The sequence below is a fragment of the Styela clava genome, chromosome 14 (genome assembly GCF_964204865.1).
Source record: "Styela clava chromosome 14, kaStyClav1.hap1.2, whole genome shotgun sequence".
In the NCBI taxonomy this organism is placed as follows: Eukaryota; Metazoa; Chordata; class Ascidiacea; order Stolidobranchia; family Styelidae; genus Styela; species Styela clava.
In genome coordinates this window covers 5,101,659-5,122,730 of record NC_135263.1, presented here as the reverse complement: position 1 = coordinate 5,122,730, position 21,072 = coordinate 5,101,659, and the positions used below count along the sequence as shown (strand labels likewise).

The 21,072-nt window shown below is 34.4% G+C and overlaps 1 protein-coding gene across 4 annotated transcripts in view; it reads left to right on the top strand.

Moving 5' to 3' along the window:
• LOC120340792 (uncharacterized) overlaps positions 1-19,337 on the top strand; it is a 60,653-nt gene extending 41,316 nt beyond the window's left edge. For all 4 annotated transcript variants that reach the window (XM_039409158.2, XM_039409157.2, XM_039409159.2 and 1 more), the window contains 17 exons: positions 2,440-2,571; positions 4,147-4,308; positions 4,969-5,210; positions 5,653-5,766; positions 6,452-6,559; positions 7,535-7,671; positions 8,107-8,287; positions 8,837-8,904; positions 9,310-9,423; positions 9,771-9,837; positions 10,423-10,695; positions 11,129-11,431; positions 12,130-12,267; positions 12,984-13,096; positions 13,366-13,486; positions 13,885-14,032; positions 15,065-19,337. In XM_039409158.2, the coding sequence (XP_039265092.2) occupies positions 2,440-2,571; positions 4,147-4,308; positions 4,969-5,210; positions 5,653-5,766; positions 6,452-6,559; positions 7,535-7,671; positions 8,107-8,287; positions 8,837-8,904; positions 9,310-9,423; positions 9,771-9,837; positions 10,423-10,695; positions 11,129-11,431; positions 12,130-12,267; positions 12,984-13,096; positions 13,366-13,486; positions 13,885-14,032; positions 15,065-16,242 (3,599 nt within the window). In that variant the 3' untranslated portion in view covers positions 16,243-19,337. The remainder of the gene's footprint in view (positions 1-2,439; positions 2,572-4,146; positions 4,309-4,968; positions 5,211-5,652; positions 5,767-6,451; positions 6,560-7,534; positions 7,672-8,106; positions 8,288-8,836; positions 8,905-9,309; positions 9,424-9,770; positions 9,838-10,422; positions 10,696-11,128; positions 11,432-12,129; positions 12,268-12,983; positions 13,097-13,365; positions 13,487-13,884; positions 14,033-15,064) is intronic.
• The last annotated feature ends 1,735 nt before the right edge of the window (positions 19,338-21,072 follow it).

The window sequence follows — 21,072 nt, the reverse complement described above, 5'->3', positions numbered from 1 at the left end:
TTATTACCTGGGTGGCCCCATATCATGTTAATGCGTTTCTCATGTGTTGGTAGCAGTTACAAGGCTTAGCTCTGAGCATTCTACCTATCAAGTTGATGAATTGAAATTCATATTTTACCCTGTATATGTAAGTTGGAATTGTTGTTTTTGAGTTCATTGACTCTAAATTGATTGATATGATGTTTACACACAACGGTGTTAGTTGATTTTACTTCTGATAATAGAAAGAGATAAGTTTTTGAATAAACAATGTGTCATCATTGACTAATTCGCTTATGAAAGGTACCTGTTGTGCCATGTATTTAGTCTGTGATAGTCTCACTAGAAACAAATTTGATTCAAGACAAGTTTTATTTTTGCAATTGGTTTGAGTTCAGATCTCGAGTCTATTTCAATTCACAGGTCATGTAAAAGGGCAATTCAATTATTTTTACACAATTTCATAAGCCCGAAAAAGTTGACTCAATGGCCTAAGTTGTATTTTGTTGTGCTTTTCTAGGAATGATATGACTCTGACCCTAGACAACCTCAATATTAGTGCTGTCAATTGAATTCTTTTATTATGTTAAATAAAGTCATAAATACAGTTAATGTGTATTCAATTGGTTAAATCGAAATATTTCACGTAGGTTAAATTGTATTGCGACTCCAACTTTATTTTTCACTTCATCCACAACATATTGCATTTTATCCTATTCAATAGTCCCGCTGCGCACTAACACAAATGTCATGTTAGTTACCTATTATTTTCGTGAATGCGATAATTTTTCTTACCACATCTGAAATGAGCTCGACTTATATCTGTGGTTCTAATTTTCCCATCATTATTCATAAGGCTAAATATAAATTAACGTGTTTATTCATTGCTTTGTCATAATTAATAACATGAAATGTCTGTACCTCAGACCAACTAAAAAACCGTATACTACCACAATCTCACCAATCAACTTTACCTCAACCATCAACTCAACACCATCTTCAACTTTAAAGCTATGATGTTGATTGATCTCTTACAAAAACAAACTTTTATCTCGGTATCTGATAAGGTAGTCTTATGGAGAAAAGACTCCATGTTCACACAGGTGTTATTGACAAACCATACTACAGATATTCAAGATAACGAATACAATGTTCACATTTTCCAGTTCAGCCGACTCTTTTATTAAATGTGATAAAAGTCAATATAATCATTTTTTAATCCTATAGTAGTAGGTATACCTTTAACACTGACATGGGCAAGCTATGGCCCGCCTGCCAAATCCAGCCCGTTTTCCACTTTTGCTTTTCTAACACTGTAAATATTGTTCATAAATGTAACTTTTAACGTCACACTTACATGGCCCGCCTAGGTGGGCAAAGTTTTTGGACCAGGGGCCTGCTTCACCATCTTCAATTTTTGGTGTTGGGAAAAGATTCCTCGTCTTTCCAAATAGAGTAACCCTTTACATATGTGAATGACTGCTCTTACAGTGTCTGTTTAGAGTGGGTAGAGTGTGAAAAGGGCGCATAGAAAGTGTTGTTGAAATATTATATGATGAACGCTGATTCCACATTCATTCAACTACAGCAGGCTGTTTCACCACTCAATTGTTTTTAATTCAAATTCCATCTAGCTGATAACTTTATCATAGTGAATTAATTTCTTCTCCTATTTTGTTATGAGCGAGCTTATAAAAATTTCATTTCATTGCCTCAAGGAATGACTGCAATTTCGTTTGCTGTTATAAAATATCTTATACCCATAATTCATCCAAAAATTGAAAGGTATGCATGACAATTAACCTTTATAAATTGCTATAATTGGACAGTAATATAAAACAACCTGAATGACTAATGTCTGGTATATGTTGCACTCGGAAATGTAACCATGACCACAAGGCATGTCACTGTCAATATTAAATTAGTACTTTCTAAAAGTTTGTAGTTATCTTCACATTAGAAAAAAAAATTAGTGAAACTTAACTTTTAACTTGTGGCAAATAGACAAAATTAATTGTCAAAAATTTCGTGTTTTTTTCGTGTGTTGCTAACCTGTACAGGATGAACTATGTCATCGTTTCAAATGCATTTCAGCTATGTTTATAGTCATGATTTAATTTGGAAACATTTCCATTGAATTTTAATACTTTCATGGCTGGCACTTTTCTGCAATTTCCTGTTTTTTATATCCATGCAATTGATATTCTCAAGTCTAGTGTACGTTACTACCAACCGATTTCCGGTTTCTTTGAAATTATATTTCAATTTGCAACTCGGTTCTATGAATTGAAATTGTTCAACAAATTTTTTTTATGGAATGCTATATTTATTTTGAACATCTTATGCTGAACATAAGAGTTTTCAAAAACAAATTTTATAATATTCCCATACTTAGACAAGCCTTCTCTCTCAAGATTACATGTAGAGTCCTAAAAATATCATATATTAATTTACTTTCAGCATTGAAAAGTCCAGCAGCGTACTTCGAACAAATCCAAAAGTTGGAGAGAGCGAGGACTGGTGATTTTCTCAACAAGAAAATGCTAGACAGGCCCGAAAGAGATTTACTAATTCAAAAGCATATTTTGGAAGGTGAGAGAAAATTGTTAATATTTGAAAATAAATAATTATTATCTGATCAAAATGCTAAAAAAAGTTGTATATTTTTCAACGGACTGAATTGATTCATAATTAAGGTTCCCGTACATTTGAACCCACGTACATTTGAACCCACGAAAGTTGCACCTATTGCACCTATGGAATCTTTTTTGTTTTGCGGTTATTTGAACCCATACTAACCCTAACCCATGGGTTTTAGCACCACATATAGATTGAACCGGCGGATATACACATGGGTTCAAATGTACGGTCACCATAATTTAGAATAAATAGGCTATTTTTTGGAATAAACTAATTCCAATCACCGTTAGTTCTTCTCATTTAGATATGATAAGAGTTTCCGTTAGAATATTATTTGTGAAATATGCCTTTATAATCTTGAATTTTGCAAATTGTAATAATTATAAATAAATATCAATTTTTGGAGTATTCAAATTTTTTATGATATTAAAAATAAAATATGTCTTCTTATTGGACTAGTGTACATGGGGATTGTTTTTCTAAATGTCGTTATTCGGAAAATAACTTACCTAAGCACATAGTTGACCAATTGATCTTAAATGTCTAGTACCCAAAGGTGGGAGAAGTGGGTATTACCATATTACCCTTAGTCGGAAGAAACATATTACCCAAAATATGCTTCTTTTTTTTTCAATAACTTTTATATGACATTTGACTTTTATGCCCATATATTTTTCTAAAGTATCGTTGTCAAGGAAATCACTTTGATTCGAGTGGACCTATCGATCATAAATTTTTAGTAGGGAAAAGTGGGAGAATTAGCTATAAGCATGTTACCCATAGTCCTATGCAACCAAATGATTCACCCTAAAATATGCTGTATTTTTTTAAATTATGGGAACATTTTAATATGACATTCCACTTTCATGCCCATATATTTAAGCGAGGCTTTCTCTGTTTCATTATGTATATACGACAGATAAATAAGGCCTGATTTTGGTTTACAAAAGTCATGTTAATGCATTCATGTAACGCATCCATCCCACACCCTTATGGTTTTGTAAACAACAAAGTGGTCAATGTACATCAACACCATCATGTTCAAGATTCAATCCACGTAGAATAGCCCAAGCATATACTTGTGAAGATTGCTGTGTTTGCTTTTAAAAGTTGGAATTCATATTTGTGTATAATTTGATGTTTCAACAGATCAAAGCAGTGTCATGACATGTTTGATATATGTTATGAATGCGTTGTAACTTGTAATCCGCTGTGATGATATCTTAAAATGTGGGTGATTTGTTTATTACCATGCAATCTTGACTAATTCACCGAATATCAGAAATAATGCTCTCGATAATTTTATTGCATAGTTCAGGAAGAATGTTGTTGTTTTTCATACACTTTCCTTTGCAAAAATGGGAAAACTTCAAAAAAGTTTCATTTTGATAATCTCAAAAACCTCCTTTAATGATCTGAACAAGGCTCTGTTCAAATATCTGTGATACTATATTTAATCATCGATATAACTAAATTTGTTATAATTCCATAGTTTCACATCTTTCAAAACTATATATGTTTATTCAGACACAAGTGCACATGATTCCTTAGTTGCTCATCAAAAAGAATTGAAGAAAGCTCAACTAGTTGACGATTTGAACGAGAAAATATTTTTTCGACCTGGAGTTTTCGAACTTGTTGAGAAGAATATTCTACCAGCTGATGACAGTGTCACTGAGGCTCTGAAAGGTGGGTTCATGGTGTGGTTAGTTTTATGTACAAAGCAGAAAAAAATCTGGGCCGTACGATCAGAGTTTGGTTGGTATGCTTTTATGGATATTGGATCGAGTCATATTTTCAAACTTGTCAGAATCGAGAGAATTGGAGCTAGATTCAAAATTTCAAATTCTATGGAGTATTTTAGACTTTCAATGGTGGTAAATGAAGCCAAACTCTAAAAGAATGAAGTTGGCTAAGCATTCTCATTTAAAGAAGACTTACAAAGTTTTGTTATCAGAATTTGGTTCTTTGGAGTGGTTCTTGGGTTTGAAGTCATAATCAAGGCTAATTTTGTCTGATTTCACATCCCTTGAAAAATGTCATCTAACAAATTCAGCAAAAAAATCTTTCTGTTCAGTTGCGGCACAGAGCCCATGGAATATATGCAATAAATAAACTACACTAATTTCTATATACCATGGGTGTGCAACAGGCAGCCTGCGGTCCACGACTCGGCCCGCTTGATTTTGCTTTACAAAAAATTGGTCTTTGTTCTGGTATACCGTTTTTTGAAGGTCAGGTTGTGGTCAGTGTGATAATTTTTTTATTGAGACATCAAGATTTAAGTCTTACTTTATCTAAGAAACATTTCTAAATTTTTCGCTATCAATAAAATATCGTTTATTTCAGGTGGTCATGTGCAATACAAGAAAGTTGACGATTTCCAAGAAGAAGACAGTAGCGATGCTTTCTCGCCTGAACCCCCTTTATCTCACGACCAAGGCACATCATCGTTCGGTTCCCCTCCCCCTACTTTTGCCCCCTCACTGTCACCTGCTAGTCAAATTCTTTCTCAACAAACTTCTATGGCCAACACTACAATGCCTTCTACTTGGGCAAACCATGTCAGTCTGTCAGCTCCTATTACAGTGGTAAGTCAGATTTACTGTTAAACTTGAGGTCAGTGGTTTCCAAACTTGATTGACAGGGGTCTAAATTAGAAGCGGCAGGACATTCACGTGCTGGGTAAGAAAAGTGCATTCAAAGGCACGACCCCCATGTAATAAAAATACCGGTACATACACTTAAGATACTGGTATAGTTGAATTGGGTCGAATATACATTTGCTTTAACTGTGATAGAAGGCGAAAGAGTAGAAACCAAGTGTTAAAGTTCGACGGACTATATTGAATCATTTCGCCGGCCGTAATTGAACCGCCAGTGGCGGTTTGGGATATCGGTTATCGGCCACTAGTTTGCTGATATATTGATATCGCCTATCGATATTGATGCCTAAAGATAATATCGATTGAGATTTATTTATCATAATATATTTGCGAACCAAATATTCTCTATTTCCTGTTTCTTTTTTAGAGCAAGCACGAATCCATGGTAATATCTTCATCTTCATCAAGTAAAATGGCAAGATCATCCACACACACAACTGCTGGTCATCCCTATTTATACAGACAATCATCTAGTAGTAAGGTAGCTGAAAATTGTGTTTTAAAAAAAAAAAAGTGTACAGGGTGTCAAAAAATTTTGCTCGGATTTTTAGTAATAACAATTAAAAATTTCTTTGTCTTTGTTTATTAATGGTTCTTATTGTGCGTGTAGTTCTTATTTATCATACAATGAAATTTATTTAACTTCCAATTGCTATTTCTATAAAATTGAGCAAAATATTTGGACACCCTGTATAGAACAAATCAAAATTTCCAATTGTGTAATGAGAATATAAAAAACTGAACAATCTCCATTTAAACTATTCTCCATTATCAAATTCAAGTTCTATAAATTTACAATGTCACTTTTTGTGACATTTGCTTTCAGCAAATTACTTGCATATAGACTAAGATAGTTTTCTTATTAAAACCTAACTTTAGTTAACTCATTTTCATTATTGGACACGTTTAGTGGCCATAACGATCGTTTTAAAATTTTATTGTTATTGTTATTTGTCTCCGTCTCCATTTTTAAAAAATCGCTTTTCTCTTCGAATACTGGACTAATTGCTTTGATATTTTCAGTGGTTAAGGATAAAATTTTTCTCCAGAAGGCTATTACTTTTTTTTTCGCTATGACGTCATCAAAATTATTGCCACTGGGTGGCGCTACGTGTCCATATATTTGAGCATAGCTCTCTTGTTATGTTTGTATTATTACTTTTCAGTCTTCCAAGATATCACCATCTGCATTGTCACAGAGAAATATGCGAAAAAAGAAAGAAAAACCAAAATTTAAGAAATTCAAATATCATCAGTACATTCCACCGGATCAGGTATGTCTTTGGTATTACTTTGGGCTCTTACACCGCGAGTCCAACAAGGGTCAAGGGTCAATCAATAACTTAAATACTGCCGAATATTTTCTACATTATATTGAAAAGTTTTATCAAGAACTTAAGTTTTATATAAATCACTAGCTTATAGCTGTTTTCCTGACCATAATGACTTGACTTGCTTCAAATTTCGTGCTCATGTCATTTGCTACTACCGTGTTTTCCCAGAAAATAAGACCTAGTCGATAGCGCGAAAGTTTTTTTGACCTAGATGATAGCGAGAAATCTCTCCTACACGTTTTAAATGATTAATAATCTATAATTTGCACTTGCAGGTATTTTGAACAAAAACTGGTATTCATAAGTGAATGGATATCTGTTTCCATATTTTGTATATTTGCAAAATTTCATAATTCTCTACTTTGTAATTTTGTTTTTAATAAATGAGAACAAAAGACATCCCCCAAAAAGCACCCAGTGTTATTTTTTGAAAAAAAATTGAAATAGGACCTAGTCTTATTTTTGGAGGAACGCGGTATGTATGACAACAATATATAATTTCAATAGCACTTTGCATTTCTGTGGTCGCCCAACATTGCTTAGAGATGAGTCTCATTTGCTTCCGAGTGAGTGTACATGATCTTGCTTTGAGTAGATTTTTCAAAAAAATTTCTCACATGGGCACCCAACATTGATATATAGGGTGTCCAAAAAGTCTCAAAATTGAAAAGGGAATTTATCGATACCATATATTGTTTTGGCCCGCACAGATGAATTTAATAAAGTAAAAATACTTAAACATTACAGATCAAAAAACAACTAACCCAGTTAAGATATATTGAGAACTGACTTCATAAAAACGTTCAAATTGGAAAGGGACTTTATGGAAGTCCTGTAGAATGATTGCATAGTGTCCCTAAACACATATGTGGAATCAAACAACCTGTAATCGTTTGACTTTTTTCTTCATTGCAGCAAGGGAAAAGCACGGAGCCGTCAAATTCGATGCCAGACATTGATTCACCTTATTCAAGATTACTTGAGCAACAACAATTATATCTACAATTACAAATCATGAATCAGCATTATCCATCACTGATGAATAATCAAAAGTAAGCGATTTGTTACTTTTCTGAAATAGTTTCTCAACAATTTTACAAAGCGGTTTCTCTAGCTTTCAACTAATATCGAAAACCGACTACATTCTAATAGCTATGTGTAGATTTTATCCATGCACCTACATATTCATGCCTATATAGCAAATAGCTGACTAACTAATCCCATACCGGACATGAACTGGGCACCGGATGAGAGACTGTTGTTCACCATATAGTTAATTTTTTTTTGATTCCAAACTGATCAGCCTTTGAGAAAATTTTTTCCAACTATCGTTTTTAAATTTGTGTAGTTTTTCAAAATCCATAACGAACAATTCCAATTCTAAGAAGTTCACTTCTGAATATTTTTTTGAATATGGCTCTGAACAAGTAATCACCGAGAGTTGGATGTATTCAATTGAGTATTCTTAGATTTCATTCAATTCACAGGCCGTCGACGAGCAATCAACAGCAAACTATCACAAAAAATTTTGTTCCCCCACCTCCTCCCCCTCCCCCCACTAACATTCAACCAAAAGTTGAAAAGAAACGTCGACCATTCACTGTTCAGCAACTGGAAGAAATGAAAGTTGCGGAATTGAAAGAAGAGCTGAAAGCCAGGAAAGAAAAGGTTTGGATTTTTATTGATTTTTTTCGCTTTCATTTTGGATAAAGCTCTCCGCTAACAATCTGTTAATAGTAGTGGGAATACTAGTTATGGATCAGCGCCGGAATTTTTCTCATTCAGCTTAACGTACTAATTTTTATATTCTGGGTAAATTGGAGAGCTTGAGTTAACTGCCACTCCTCAAAGGTGAAATCATGCGGAGGATAATTATGAGCGAATAGGGTTTCTGGATTACTTGCTGTCATAGGGTTAACTGGGGATCAGCCTAGAGATTGTGGTTAGCAATATATTTAATCCGTCGTACCGACTATACGAAACTCTTATCCTACATAACCTATTAATCAATACAACATATCAAAAGTGGCAATGCAAAATTTAGGATTATCTGACATCCAATATTATCGAAGGGAAAATGAATTATCGCTAACAATACTGTAATGTCAGTGTTATTAAAGTTTACGATTTTAATATTAATTTGTTATAGCTTTGAAATAAAACCATTGTTTCTGTTTAATAAAACTTTTGTCTAATAATTCATACAATGTATTACAGGTAACAGGAACCAAAGAAGTCTTAGTTGAGAGATTAAAAAGATATGCAATACCAAGTCCTAATCCTGTGTAAGTTTGATTTTATTGAATTTAGCCTTTATCACCAATCTTACAAGAATTATAGTTGTCCTTAGAAGTTAACCTAGCCATGTTATACGGAAGTGTTAGTTTCAATTTACTTTTCAATTTTTAAACAAAAACATTCACGATTTCCAACCTTTGTTCTTGAAAGTAATTTTTCATGTCTTTTCGGATTTTGGCTCGTGACCATGTCATGAAGAGTTTTTCATAAAAAGAAAATTTGTCGCTGCTCGATAGCCACTCCTGGTTTATCGCGACTCCTTTCATCGCGGAATGCATGATAAGATAAACCATTGATTACATATGTGATTACTCAGATCAAAATGGTTTATAATTTAAGTTTCTCTGAAATAGAAAATAATTTCCAAAATCCTGATTTCTTTACTTTCACAGTCCGGCAAATCAGCCAATCAGTGAAAGTATAACTGGTTTAATAAACGCAACAATTCAAAGTACAATTCGTGCCAACACAGAACAAGCTCTCGCTGCAGCTGTCAGTAATAATGGGTAAGATGAATATGGTTGATAGATAGAAAAAAATTGAAAAAAAAAACATTCAAAGTTGTACAGTGCTATTTGACTGCCCGTCTTAAGGCCTAATGAGAGAGAATCAAAATCACCGGCATTGTCATTTGTTTTGTTAAAATTTGTTTAAAATGCAAAACTTAGCTTTCAATCATTCTTACTTCTCGAAACTCATAATTTACTTAGTTACTTCAAAATGTTCAATCAAACTTAATGAAAAACTCAGCCAATGTTCAGATATTATTACCAGCATTATGACGATCACCTATCCATAAACTCCCATAATTATGGCTTTAAAAAATTCTAACCAAATAATTTTCGTTTCACAGAGCTGCAGGAGCTTTGTTATTGAATGCCAGAACAAGAAGTCCACCCGGACAACAGAAACAAGAACAGGTGGGTTTTTACTGGTAAAAACCGGTTGATGGCAATAATAGTGATTGAACTTCCACCTCTGATCATTTCTGTCTTGTATGAATGGTATTTCATGTGTTAGGATAGGGCAGAGAGGGTATTTCTTTTTTATTTGGGTTATCAATGAGTTATATATGAAGTAATACACTCAAAATGAATTTCGAAAATGATTCAGAGGAAAACTTTCAATACATCACCTTGCCCATTATATTTAAGCCTTGCGTAATAAAGCGATTAATTTGTAAATGTGTACCATATATCCATAATTATATCCATATAAGCCGATCTCGCATATTAACCAGACCTCGAATATAAGCCGACCTCCTAAGAACAGTCCTGAAACGGTGATTTTTATAAAAATTCCCATATAGGCCTACCAAATGTTGTTTCGTTATGACGTTTTCGTTTCGTTCGAGTGCGATCAGAAGTAACGCAAATAAGCCGACCCCAGAGTTTTTGAGTTTGATTTGTTTACATATCTGCCTGTGCAAACCACTTGGCCATTCTTCATTCAAAATTACAAATTTTGAATTTCAAATTAATTAATTTTTTGTTCTTTTTGTTAAGGTTCTTCAGCCGCCAAGTTTTGCCATCCAAGTAGTGACAACAAAACAAGACTCACGACCTGTATCAACAGTACCAATGGATACTCAGAACCAAGAATCTCATTCTAACAACATGCAGCAGGGACAGCCATCCACATTCCGTTTCGCACCGACGTCCAACGGTGTACAAATATTTAGCACGACACAGGCTATGAATGTAAACAGTGCAGTTGGTAACGGAAATATACAACTGCAGCAAACTTCTGCCACTGCCAACCAGTTCCAATTTAATACAGTAAGTTAAATTTTTATACTTTTATTAGTAATGAATCAAGTTTTCATGGGTTGATTACTCTGAAAAGGGCTTTTGACAAGTATACTCAAATACACTACATTTCTAACCTAATATATGTATTGTCAAATAGTTTTCTGAACAATTTTTTTAATACTTTAATGAGTTATGAAATAGATTTTTAATGCTGCGATTCCTCCAAACAAGACTTGTTTTAACAACTCAAACACATCTGAATTTGAGTAATCAGGTTGGGAAGATTCTCCAAATAAGTGGTCCAAGTCTAACTGAATTCTCAGGGTGTGCCTCTAGTTCACAAAATTTTACATCTTAAACTTTGAAACAATTCTCATAACTGTCCAGCGTAACGTAACGCACTTTTACATTACCCGTTCAAATTATCATTATAAAATCAACTTTCATTATCAATTTTTAGGTCAACACACCACAATCCACTGCCAATAGCCAACCTTTACAGAATTCAGCTGTGCCAGGTCAAAGGGTGATCGCGCCAGCACCGGGCATCCAGTTCAAAGTTGAAGGTTCAAGTGGCAGTGGACAGCAGTATGATTTCTCAGAGAAAATAAAAGATGATTTACTTCATAAACAACAGAAAGAAATTGAAGATTTGAGACGAATGGTCGAATTACATCGAACTCAACTAAGCCAAATTCAAGAGAAAGAGAGGAAATCTCAACAGCATGATATGACCAATAACAACACTGGGTCGAATGCAATTGTAAGAATATGTTTTATTTAATATTTAAATAATTACATAAATTGAAGAAATAAAATGTTAAGATTATTTTTTAAGTAATCTGTATGTAAAAATGAATGTCTAAATTCGAATTTTACAAATTAGTTTTCTAATTAGTTTTGCTAAGGATGTTTGTTTCTAACAGTGATAGTAGGAATCAAACTTTCAAGTACATTCTGGAAAGATATTTTTATTCATTATTTCGAAATTTTACTGGGGGTATTGTATATTAAACTATGGGTCCTTTTTCCTTGTATGCTTTCTACTGTATTTGTTCGTTGCCACTAGGATTGACACAATTCTGTTTAAGTTTGACTTTCTGATTCCTGATTCAACGAGTTTTAAATGAATTGACATGTCTTTAAACGGGTACTTCCGTTATGCTATAATTTTATGCCAATCTTCCTTATTTTAGTTATATTACAATTCAGGGACTGTCTGTGTTAGACAAGTGAATATATCCCCTGTCCATAGTAATCAGTCGCTTTACACAACTTGATGTAAAGCAGGCGAACAAAATTAGTTATCGCCATATTGGTACACATACTTCTGGAGCGGAGCGGAGATATGAATTAGTAGTGTATATTCGGGCAGCTGTTTTCATACAAGATTAACATACATTTATTAATCATTTGAATGCCAACAATCCATTCATATGTAATATTTTGAATATATCATAGGACCAACAACAAGACGGAATGAGTTTGGCTGAACAGAATATGAAGCGACAACACATATCACAAATGTTACAAAAACATTTACAAAATAGGTTGAACAATAAAGATCCTGCTATGATTAATGGACTCAATCAACAAATGGTAATTTTAAGCCCAGCAGTGGGAAATTATATGATATTTTGTGAATGTATCACATTTTTAGGAATTAAAATGTGATTTCAAGTTTATTTTGTGCTTTGGTGGTCATAGCCTCGGTAGCAACAGTGTATTGTATGATTGGACACAAACCATACCTATGGATCATCTTTTTTTCGCAACTAATGAAGCGATCATTTTCAAATTGTCACCACTTAGAAATGGATGAACTTGCTAGGAGGCTATTCCTTGTTTGTTTTGTTCAAGTCTCATGAGGTTTCACCTAAACTTTTGATGTTTTATTTTATTAATGGGGCCACTTTTTATTGCGTATTGCTTGTTCATTGATCTTTTCAGCAACTTGTGTTCTCAGGCCTTGCCAAAGAGTGCGAAAACTGTGAAAATCCACCAAAACCACGAAAAACGTTGCTAAAATTTGCAAAAACTGCAAAAAAAGTACCAAAAATCTTGCTAAAACGTGCAAAAAACGAACAAAAACCATAAATATGTAAAAATCTTGAAGAAAAGTGCAAAAACTGTGGAATACCTCCAAAAGCCCATAAATACAATTCTCCACTGTGCAAAATCTGTGAAAAACACCCACAACCCTGCTAAAACGTGCAAAAACTGGTACCAATGCCCAAGTAATGCTCTCTTGTTTATTATATAAAGATTTAATGGACGTCATGACTTTATTTTTTATTCCTCTCAATTCTTTTCAGGCTACATTAATCAAGCAAGAACCACCAGTTCAACTTCCAGACAATGTTTTCAGTTTCACATCCAACACAATGCCTCCTAATGTATCATTGGTGCCTCTGAAGTCTGCTGATAAGTAAGTGCCTGCCTTGTACGCTATGTAATACATTTAATCCTGCAATCATGAGAGGGATAACTGGGAATTGATGAACTTCTTGTTGTCGCATAGTTGGTTTAAATAACAGCTGCCTTATTTTAACACAACATCCTAAATGTTTTTGTTAGAGTTTTGTCAGCTTTCCTAATTCTTAATCAAGTTTTATTCATTTGTTTTGATCAATTATTTTATCATTTGTTGTGCTGATTATGAAGTCGAATTAAAATTATTTTTATACATTTCTGCAGTTCTCCCACTGTTCACAGTCAACAAGATGATGCTCCTATAATTCTTAGCGTAAATCAACCGGTTGAAAAGAGAAGTTTGTCTGAAAGCAAAGATCCACCTAAATATGATCAAGCTATACAGGTATGCAAGCAATGTTAAGAAGTTGTATTTTTGGATGAATGATTTCCGTTTCAATGGAATCACCCTGCCGGGTGTTTCTGGAAACTGCCCGGTCCTTAGTCCCCTCATGGGCACTTATTTTAGGTGGGTCGACAAAAGTGTGAGGCAGATTTCGGAGCAGAGTCTCGTTTTCCCGATTTGTTTTTTTCCAATAATTATAATCAGTCGATCCATGGATATTAATAATCAAGTTTTTTTCCTCATTCAAGATTACTGCCTTGAAGTATTGCTTCTTGATAGAATAAAATTCTAAATTTCTGAAAGTCATGATAGATTTCACTTATTAGATTTTAGGTCTATTCCATTATAAAAAGCTTCAGTACTGATGCTCAATGTCTAACATATCATTTCTAATTAAGATGTTAAATGAGGAGAAACGTCGTCTCAGTCATCAAAGTTTCGGAAGTCAAGAAAACATGATGGGATCGCCCGCTAGTGGTGTGGGTGGGGACATCGCTAACTCGGATGATATGGATGATATTCTAGAATTATTGGTCAATAAAGGAGGTAGAAAAAGATCTTATCATGTTGGCTCTTATATGTTATCTTTCTTATCTTAAAATTAACTGATTAATCTTCATTATTCACATTTGTTCATTTTATAAGTTATCGTGTCTATTTATCATATATTTCTTTATCTATCTTATTTGAAGGAGACTGGTGATTAAGGCTGTCCAAAATTGAATATTTTTTGATTCGAATCAAACCGAATATTTTTCTCGAACCGAACCGAATAATCGAATATTATTGCGCAATCCTAAATTTGTCTCTAATGTACAATAAAAACTTCCTCTTTAATATTGTGATAACGTGTGTGCAGTTATATCCAAATTATTGCAAATATTTTGCATAACTATGATTCCAGAGTTATAAAAGGAGATCACAAGCCTCCTTGAACTGGTCAAAAAATTAGAGTTTCGAAAACTATCAAGTTTTGAGAGTTGGAAATTGCACAGACTCTTTTAATGCTCGTAGTTGCTATTTTAGTCCTATTAGTATTATTAACTCAATATTCTTTGTGTAATTTTCAGTAAAATGATAAACAACTGTTAATATGGATATAATTGTTGCCCAAAAAATTCAAAAATTGCCTTTCGGGAACTCACAACTTCAGAGCTAGTTTGTTGACATCAATATTTGATGACCATATTGTTGCTGTACAACAGCCATCAACTCACAACGCTTCGAATAATTTGCGATTCGATTTCGAATATTCGGTTCGCTTGGACAGCCTTACGGTGGTGATCTCACATCCTTCCTCTAAATCATCTACATAATCAGAACTACCATGCTGACTACTAGACCTATTAGCTCTGAATTAAGAAATATTCACTCATGCCTGATTCAAGACAATGACTCCAGATTTTATGCTATGTATCATTTACTCTCTTTGGAAGCCTGTCCAATGGTAGCCCTTGACCTTTAGTTTGGTCAATTTCAACTCTTCTGAACTAAGCTCATTGCCATTTCACTAAACTGCTTCAGTTTGAGTTATCCATTTTGATTCTGTTCTAACGAAATAACTATTTGTTCTTCCAGAAATTCCACTCACTCCAACAAGACAGAAAAACTTTCCACAGTCAGCAGTAATTGATCACCGACAACCACAGCACGCTACGATGCATTATCATTACAATCAAGCACAACAACAACACAATACGCACGCTACAGACGCAGCAGCCGCTAATCGACGAAGTTTGGAACATTTACATCGGGCGATTTCATGCAACGAACTTGACACCATGCAACAGCATAGGCGTTCGCTGGAACTCCCAACTCTAGTTCCCCTTTCTGATGCTTCACAAGGGTTTCATAAGGATCCAAACCTTCAAAGGCGACATTCAGGGGATATTTTAGAATCCAGCTACCAAAATAGACATACTGGGGACATATTATCATTCCATGTTGGTAACCATACTGGTCTAACTCCCCTTTTTGCTGAAAATCAAACTGATTTTACAAGTCTACTTGTTAGTAGTGCGGGTGATATTTTAATGGACGCAACGCGTGGTCCTCCTTCGAATATTCAAAGCCGAATGAATAACCCAAATTGTATTTCACCTGACGCGGTAACAATAGATCCGATTCTCCAGCATACCAATTCTGTTGGGAAGCAACTCGATGAAAGTCATAAAAGTCACCCAAGCGGGTTTTTAAACATGAATGACCCCTACACTACCCAACCGTTTTCACCCATGGACACTGGATCGTCTGATATTCCTCGGAACAGCGGAATGTTCGAGGAACGAATCCGTGATCCACATTTATCATCATCGTCTATTCATGATTCCGAGCCGTCCCTTGATAAATGCCTCGATTCTGTGAGCATGCCATCCAACACGGCATCATACTTACGACACTATGGACAAGCGCTAGCAGGGGCTTCCCCCCAACGTAACAATTTAGTAAAATCGTCATCTCAAGAACTTTTATCCGATAACACTTCTGGTATGGACCACACTATGCAGGTAGACGAGCTAGGATGGCTTGATTTGACGTTAACTTCCCCGTATCATGCTCCCCCCTCACCCATGAGTTTGCAACAACAGCAAAGAGCCTCGATCCACAGCTCTGTGGGTTCAATTTTGGGACAAGAATCAGGGGGAAACCCCTATAATCTTTCTGGTGAGGGTCTGGGAAATAACGAGTTTGATTTGATCGATTCTTTAGAATTAAATTCGATTGGGAACACTGGTATTGATTGGGATGGTCTTTAGAATGTAAAATGCGAGATTTTTTTTTTTTTACGCAATTCTTTGAAAAAAACAATGTTCCACAAAGTGCTTACACGTTTTCATATCTGTTTCATCAATCACATAATGACTTATGTGCTCAATAGTTTTTCTTCTGGTTATGACTTCATTCCGGAATATAATGGATTTCCCAGCAAGATCAGTTTGACAAAAAAAATAGTTGGTTATCCTGATTAAAAAATTTGTCAAGATCAATAATTTTTTGTAAATTTTGATATATATCATGCAAAAGTTTTTATCAGCAGACAGTTGATTATCCAAAAAAAGTTTAAAAAAAAATTTCAAACTTTTCAAATTTTTTTTTTTAATCTCCTTCATTAAAAAAATCAGTAAATTTTGCCGTAATTTATTTCGAAAAGTCAAAATTTGATCAGTAAAACAGTTGATTATCCAAATTATGATGCGAAAAAATAGTCAAATTCCTTAATTTCATTTTAGTTTGAATTTGAATATGGATTTCAGTAAATTTGATGAGAAAAGCTGTTGATTATCCAACTTATGCGAAAGTTTTGTCAAATTTTTTATTCCAACTGAATTCTGTGTGAATCCAGGATGCTCCATATTTTTGTCATTCTACCCACTCCCTTATTCTTTAAGTTAAAACCTTCATTAAGTGCCTTCAAAATCTGCTATATTGTGTTCATAAATCATATTGTGCTATTTCCATTTTGTGCCTTTTATTTAAATATCATGAGCCTAAGCGAAGTTAATATTATGTTCATTATGAGAATTTCTTTAAAGCAAAATTTAACACACTTCCTAAGAAGTAAAGCAAACCCACCGATTGCTAGTAGTACACAACTGAAATGATACAAAACTATGGGGAGACGTGCCAATTTTAAATGGTGTGCGCCTGCGAAACGAATCTTTAATTCGTTTTTTTTTCTGGTATATGGAGCAATTCCAATCCTTTTGTGTTGCAAAGCCTATACTTGAGTCCAATTCATTATCTCAGCCTATGACGTTACAATCTCCCAACAGCTAGCTTGTGCGAAGTAAACAACGGATTTCATGAGATCAATAACTAAAATTTTTGTGCCTGCAGCTACCTGAAAGCCAGTGTTAAATAAAGATGCGGCCCACAGTTTCACACAGCTATTTGTATCTGGCCCTTCTGTATTAAAGGTTGCACACGCTTGCTCTAAAATTAATAATTCACTGCACAAGCTGTGTATGAAACTGTTGTTGTTGGAAGAACCGAAAGTGCCAAACTAGCCAAATCCACCACAACACTAGGTAATGTCTATATTTCCCACCTCTGTTGTTTGGTTCATTTTTGGCCTGTTTTATCTCAGTCACTTATATTTAGGCTGGGTATCTCTATTGCAAAATGTCACACAGTTCATGGAGTCTGGAACCTTCCATTTTATGTGATGCAAATTACCATAAGAATACATATGTTAATTGTTTTTTTATTTAGCCTTTATTCATCTGTGTCGTTTTGATTTTACAAAAATTTGCACTTTTTTCTTGCGAGGTTGCAGTTTATTTTGATCATTTTTTCAAACATTGAAAATTATTGTTTAACGGTTATAAGTGTCCAAAGAACTTATTTTGCGATATATACGAAAAAGAATATGTCTTAAAATTAGATTACCTTCATTGAAATTATTACAATGTAAACTGAAATCTTGGATCATTCATGTCTCATATCAGGCCTACGCAACTGACGGATCGCGGTCCAAACACAGTCTTTCGAGTATTTTTAAATTCAAAAATTTAAAACATCAAATATAATTAATTTTGATTCAATTCGTTTTGAACGTTTTCACTCTGCTTCACGAATTAATGCAAGTTTTATTGCAGTCATTTGTTGGGTCGATGCCTAACTTTTTCAGAAATTCGAATGATTCAATAAATATACATCGTATTTCTTCTTGTACGCACCAATACATATTAGACGCTGAGAATTACGGTAGCATCTCTCCCTGAAATTGATAATCGAGTTGAAACTGACACTATTTTTCTTTTTACGTAGTTCTTCCAATACAGTTCTGACTCCAAACACCATAAAAGATGTTTTTGCTTTCTTTTTAAATTAAATATTGAAATATGGTAGAATATGTAAAAGATGGGTACTCCCGAATTATTCTTACCAAGATGGCGCACAACCTGAACATAGTATGTGTACCAGGTTAGGGTTGTTCAGGTTGTGTGTCATCTTGGTACGTATATTTCCGGAGCGCCAAAAGATGAGCATGATGTTACAATGTCTTGATTGGTGCACAAAATCCTATTGAGATATAATTGTAATCTGTCTGGTTTTCTGGAATGAAACTCTCGACTGTCTCCAAAATTCCCATAAATGAGATATAGTTTAGGTTCTTTGTACATTTGTTCAAGTTTTCTTGTTTTCAATTACTAAGCAGCGTTTATTTTTCCAATTCTAATTTAGTTTATCTTTTTGTACATATTGAAATTAATTTTATTATCATTCAATTCTGTATCATTTTTATTCCATTTTTTGCGGTCTTTTGTATTTTTTTTTTTTTATTAAATGTGTATCCTATTTCTTGAGCCACCACAAGCATCAGGTTAGATTTGTTTTGGAGGGGAATGTAACATTCGCTCTTTCAACGGTCTTTTGTGGATAGTGTTTTGGATCACTTAGGCATATAAGGAGGCTGGCCTGGTATGGTTATCGTGCCATTATTGCTTCTTAGATGGCCGTTACTAGGTAACAAGAATTTGTCACAGATGCTGTTCCAGGCACCTCCAATTCGCGTGTGTTCCTACTATCCTTGCATTATTCTAAATTCTCTATTAATTAAAACTATATTTAAACACCATCTCTTTTCTAAGTTTATTTTCCCCGATTAAAAATAGCCTTATACACTGAATTGCCCAGGTCTCTTCGGATAACTAACTGTACTTTCTTACATTTGTACAATTTTGTTGGAACTGGCTTTTTCAAAATGTACCACAATATATTTATGCATATTATTAATTGAAGAAAAGTAGGATAATCCCTGATGCTATTATTAGCTCTCAATCACTTGAAGCTATATATTGATTGACTTCTTTTCTAAATGAAAAAATAAAGCAATAATGCGGAATAATGTGTTTGTATTTTATGGTAGCAGAGGCCAGAGTGATATGTTATTATTTAAATTTAAAGTTAACTGACTAATGCGCAAGGCTGTTGACGCATCGTTCTAAGCGTTAGGAATATGCATATCATCGCACCTATGATTACCTTGAGTGGGTTCGAGGATTGCTGGACTACTCTCCGCCGTAGGGTGGTTCAGTTACGACTTCCTCCACCGTCAAGTCTATATGCATCTGTAAGAAATAATCGGTTAATTATTCTTATTCTCGATGTGCGCTGGTAACCAGATGACATGTATGTATGTTTATTTACCTCAAAAAATGTAACAGTATCTGCATAATATTTAAACAGTATAACAGAGACGGGATACATGTTCAACACCTTACTGGCCTAGGACACAGATGTGCGACATGTACTAACGTTTCAAATCTCTATCCAACCTTTATTGAAAGAAAAATGAGCTCCGCACGCTGAGATTTATGCTTGTAGTGGTGGGATACGGAGAGTACTCACCGGTTAGCTCGGAGGCGTTCTTGTAATGCGGTGATAATCAGCGACCCGATCTTGGTTTTAGAGCTGTGAGTTCCGCATAGTTTTCTGTTTTATGAAATCTGTTGTCAGTGAGTTCGATACAAATGAGAACTTATAGTTTAAATTTTGAATCCCATCACTGTATTTTATATGTATATGTATATAACGGGTATCCAAAGAATTGTAAGTTTAAATACATTTTATTGTATGATAGATGACGAAAGAATAATCAAAAGTAAAGAAGTATAGTTACAACGATGTTCAAACAGGTCATTCAGACGGTTCAGATTGTTCCCCGTCGTTGTTCAATACAGGAAACTAATCAGTGGTGGGATTCAATTTTTTTGTCAGCCCGTTTCTTTACAAAAGTCATATTTTCAGCCGGTTCTGTTACAAACAGAACATTGACAGTAACCAGTAATGCTAACCGGTTCACTGATCTCATCAAATTTCGTGAGACGGTTCTATAGAACCGATGCGAACCGGCTGAATCCCACCACTGAAACTAATGTGTACAAACACTGTGAGAAGCCTTTTGGCATAGTTTCATATCAATTTTGTCAGCAATAACTCCGCGAATGTCAGGAATAGTTTGTGGTTTCTCTTGGTACGCCATGTCTTTAAGAACGCCGCATAAGAAAAAGTCCATTGGAGATAAATCAGGTGAACGTCAAATTTTTGTCATGGCGCATCAATTCAAGAACATCTAGGATAACTCAACTCTTCGATTAGCATTTCCATCATGAAGAGCATGAAACAAACGACGACCTTAAGGTTTAAAATTCCTTTCACGGAATGAATAATGAACACACTGTCGAGTGATTTCAATTTCACGAGATAGGCGTCGGGGCTGTTGATTAGACTAGCGAATAACTGCTCTCCTTTTTTATCTGATGTTGCTGTGATTAAGCGTCCAGATTTAGGTGGTTCATTCACAGAACCTTTTTATTTTTAATTTGTTGACTAGTGATTTGATGTTTCCGCCTTGAACAGCATGAATAATGAATTCTTCACTAAAGCGACGACTTGCTTTAATTGCATTTGAGCCACATTGATACTAATATCGAATCGCAGCAATTCTTTGATTTTGATTAAATATTTCTGGACAACAAGAAATTCCATTGACATGCTGTTAATTAAGCACGATGAAATCTCTACAACAGTAATTAGCAAAATAGAGGTTGATTTACTCGAACTACCTAAAGACTTCTACA